This window comes from Mizuhopecten yessoensis, unplaced genomic scaffold (assembly GCF_002113885.1).
Source record: "Mizuhopecten yessoensis strain PY_sf001 unplaced genomic scaffold, ASM211388v2 scaffold11139, whole genome shotgun sequence".
NCBI lineage: Eukaryota > Metazoa > Mollusca > Bivalvia > Pectinida > Pectinidae > Mizuhopecten > Mizuhopecten yessoensis.
This window is the reverse complement of record NW_018408899.1, coordinates 541,557-544,613: the sequence shown is the minus strand read 5'-3', so window position 1 is coordinate 544,613 and position 3,057 is coordinate 541,557. Positions and strand designations below refer to the sequence as shown.

The window sequence follows — 3,057 nt, the reverse complement described above, 5'->3', positions numbered from 1 at the left end:
GGTACCCAAATGCTGTCAACATAACACATATAAGTTTAACATTATCTTACTCTGCATTCGCAAAGTGTCTGAAAACGCGTCAAATTAGGTCAATAATTTTATTTTATATTTCTTATATATGAGCTTGTGTATTTTATTGTGCTTGTGTATTTGACTTTAGTAACTAACCTTGGACTGGCAAAGAAAAATGAAAAGCTACCATAGATTTTAAATAAGAACAAAATAAAACATATTTTTTGATTATTATCGAAAACATAAATTCTTTTGAATAAAACAGTATATAACACTTATGCAAAAGAGGTTAAAGGTGTGCAGTGTGTTGAAGTTGATCTCCGTATTAAACTTCACTTACAGAACTTGAACTTGATCGTGTCCCGGGAAATGTTACAAATAAAACTACACAACACTTTCTGTTTCTGTCTGTTATCTATAATGATTTTATTCGCATAGTTATTGTGTCCAAGATTCAACTTTTTAACAATAATGCACATGAAAATGCAGGTTATATTTAAGCCATTTTACTCATTTTCGGGAAACTCTCCTATCCTTTAGCTATATAACAAACTACGAATATAATTATTTTGATGTACATCGCTGAAAGATTTGTGTTTTTTGTTTTCTTTATAGCACATTATGACATTAATTAAACATTTGTGTATACATAATGTAACCTTTGCCGTTCAAATGAATACTGCGAATGTGGAATAGTTGTGACAATGTTCGCTTTGTGACTCTTAAAAATGGTTGCGGCGTGAATTAATTTTGCGATGGCAATAGACCCGAAATCTTTATTATCTATCATTTTATAAAATCTATCAACATTTATTCTTGTGTTTATATTTACGCACATACCTCAATTTTCCATTTCCTTAACTAATCAACGAATGACACATTTTCTGTTTTGCCAGTTTACCTAAGGTAACTAGTTAATACCTAACAAAACAAAACAAAACGTTTTATACACATGAGTCGTTTATATTTGTTTTATTATTTTAAAAGCATTGAACCGTCTCGTCTATTCTCCTTTAGATCACGATCTGAGTCTGTCACTTTGTCACTTCTATAATAACAAGGCGGCTGGCCAACATGATCTAACGATGTAGCCTCTGGTATTGGCGATAGCCATGTCCTTTGTGATTCCAACTGTGCGGGATTATGTTCATTGCACAACTGTTGTGACGTCATATGCTTGTTTTTGATACAACACTTTTGTCTTGGTACGCCAAGGCAAGAACATTCCTGCGGAAAAGTATTTGTTTCTTGACTTCGTCTTTGATGTTTTATATTGTTGATCGTGTCGTTGAACTTTTCAAGCTGCATGATAAGCAACACATTCTGATCCATCATACCCGCCTAAAATACAAAAAAAAATCATGACAGTTTAGTAGATACCAACAATTAAAGAAAATGTTATCGGTCACTCTGCTCCCTTATATCGGCATGAAACTGTACAATATGGTTCAGACATTTATCAAGATTTAACCACAAAAAGGAATTATGATTTCATATCTATAACACAAATCTAATTAATGCAAGATATTTATGAAAGCGACACAGCTATAATACAGCTATATACGACGGTCAATTATCATGGTTTGGTCAACATAAGGATGGTCATGCCATATTTTTGCAAATCACTTTAGTTATGACGTGTTCGTCAACGGTAACCAGAAAAAATATAAAAAATATAATTTTATTGTAAAAGTCAACAAAAGCGTAGAATGAAACAGCAGCCTTCTCTCCAAGCCCCATCCCACCTTATTAAACAAAACATATCCACACTTCCAGTCAGGGAAATATATGTCTGCCTTACCTTGGATAAAGCCTCGGACTAGACATTTAAGTCTTATTCCTTTTGTGGAGTGTTTTCCCCATTACCCAAAAGGTGCGAAAAGATTCTTTTAGTCCATACACTATTGATATTAGAACACTGTAGGACATTTAACGTTATGGCTATTGGAATTTTCTGACGATATATATTATTTATTTATAACAATCTCGACACACTTTCACATGTAAAACAATGCGTGACATCAATGCTTTATATACTTAAATTTCAAAATACTCAAGCGCTCCTGACACATTTTTAAGATACGCCCGAGGAAAAATACATGTTATGTTTAATCTAAAGCATTTACTCATGTTTGCTGATTCAATTACAACAGGAGAAGAAGGTTAATTAATTGAAAAATACATTAGTAAAATAAACTAACCATGTGGCCCCGCAGTGTGTCCATGGCTTCCTTCAAATTCACAGAACTTTCATTTGTAGTTATATGAACATAAGGGGTATCTACGGGACCGTCCATACTGTAACCGTAGTCACATGCGTATGTGAGATGATCGGCAGCCGATATCGCGTCGTATTTATACCGTATTACGAGGATTAAAAAAAATCCGCACCTGTTTGTTTTGGAAAGGATTGATACAGTTTAACAACGCGAAAACAAACGAAATATTTGAACGTGCATTATTCTTTGATCCTATCAACCAAAATGGCCTTGACTTAAACATGAACACTTGTAATACTATAAATGGGAATACGTCATTCCAAGTGGTCAATAGTTTACCTGTAGGCGACAGCTATCTCTGAGCATAGGCAGACTACAATATGAGAGACATGGTAAAGTACTCCACATAGTAAGGAAGGTAACATGTGGATAAACCGGCCAATAAAGCATATTAGATTCATGCATGATAGTAAGGTATCATGGCAAGATATATTAACTATGAATTCCCAACGACATGACAGCATTTCTGATATTAAAGTAGCAACACTGTTAACGGTAAACCGGCAAAGCCATGTTTTCTTCATGAAAAATTGGTAACAACATTTAATGGAAAAGAAGGTTGGAATAAAGAGAGAAAAAAAACAAAAAACAGTAATTCTAGTTCATTAACCTCACATACAATTATCCTAAAGATACCGATAAAATTAAAGTCTAATCTTTTTCAACAAGTCTTCTACATTGTATCTACAAAACTGAAATTGCGTATATGACATTCCTTAAAGAAGGATTATTCGTAACCGTGTACCATTTATTATGATTCAATTCA

General features: G+C 33.4%; 1 protein-coding gene across 1 annotated transcript; it reads right to left on the bottom strand.

The window, feature by feature from the left end:
• Positions 1–969: 969 nt before the first annotated feature.
• On the bottom strand, positions 970–2,321 carry LOC110466618. Its single transcript, XM_021523206.1, has 2 exons — positions 2,214–2,321; positions 970–1,353 (listed from the first exon to the last, which is right to left on the bottom strand). Exons 1-2 carry the CDS (start codon positions 2,307–2,309, stop codon positions 988–990), a joined length of 462 nt encoding a protein of 153 aa, XP_021378881.1. The 5' UTR covers positions 2,310–2,321; the 3' UTR covers positions 970–987.
• Between the last annotated feature and the right edge of the window lie 736 nt (positions 2,322–3,057).

Excerpts from the sequence above, each read along its gene's own strand:
- LOC110466618 (XM_021523206.1), bottom strand. The coding sequence starts at position 2,309 with ATGGACGGTCCCGTAGATACCCCTTATGTTCATATAACTACAAATGAA. Across the intron at positions 1,354-2,213 it reads ACACACTGCGGGGCCACATG|GCGGGTATGATGGATCAGAA; the intron begins GTTAGTTTATTT and ends TTTGTATTTTAG.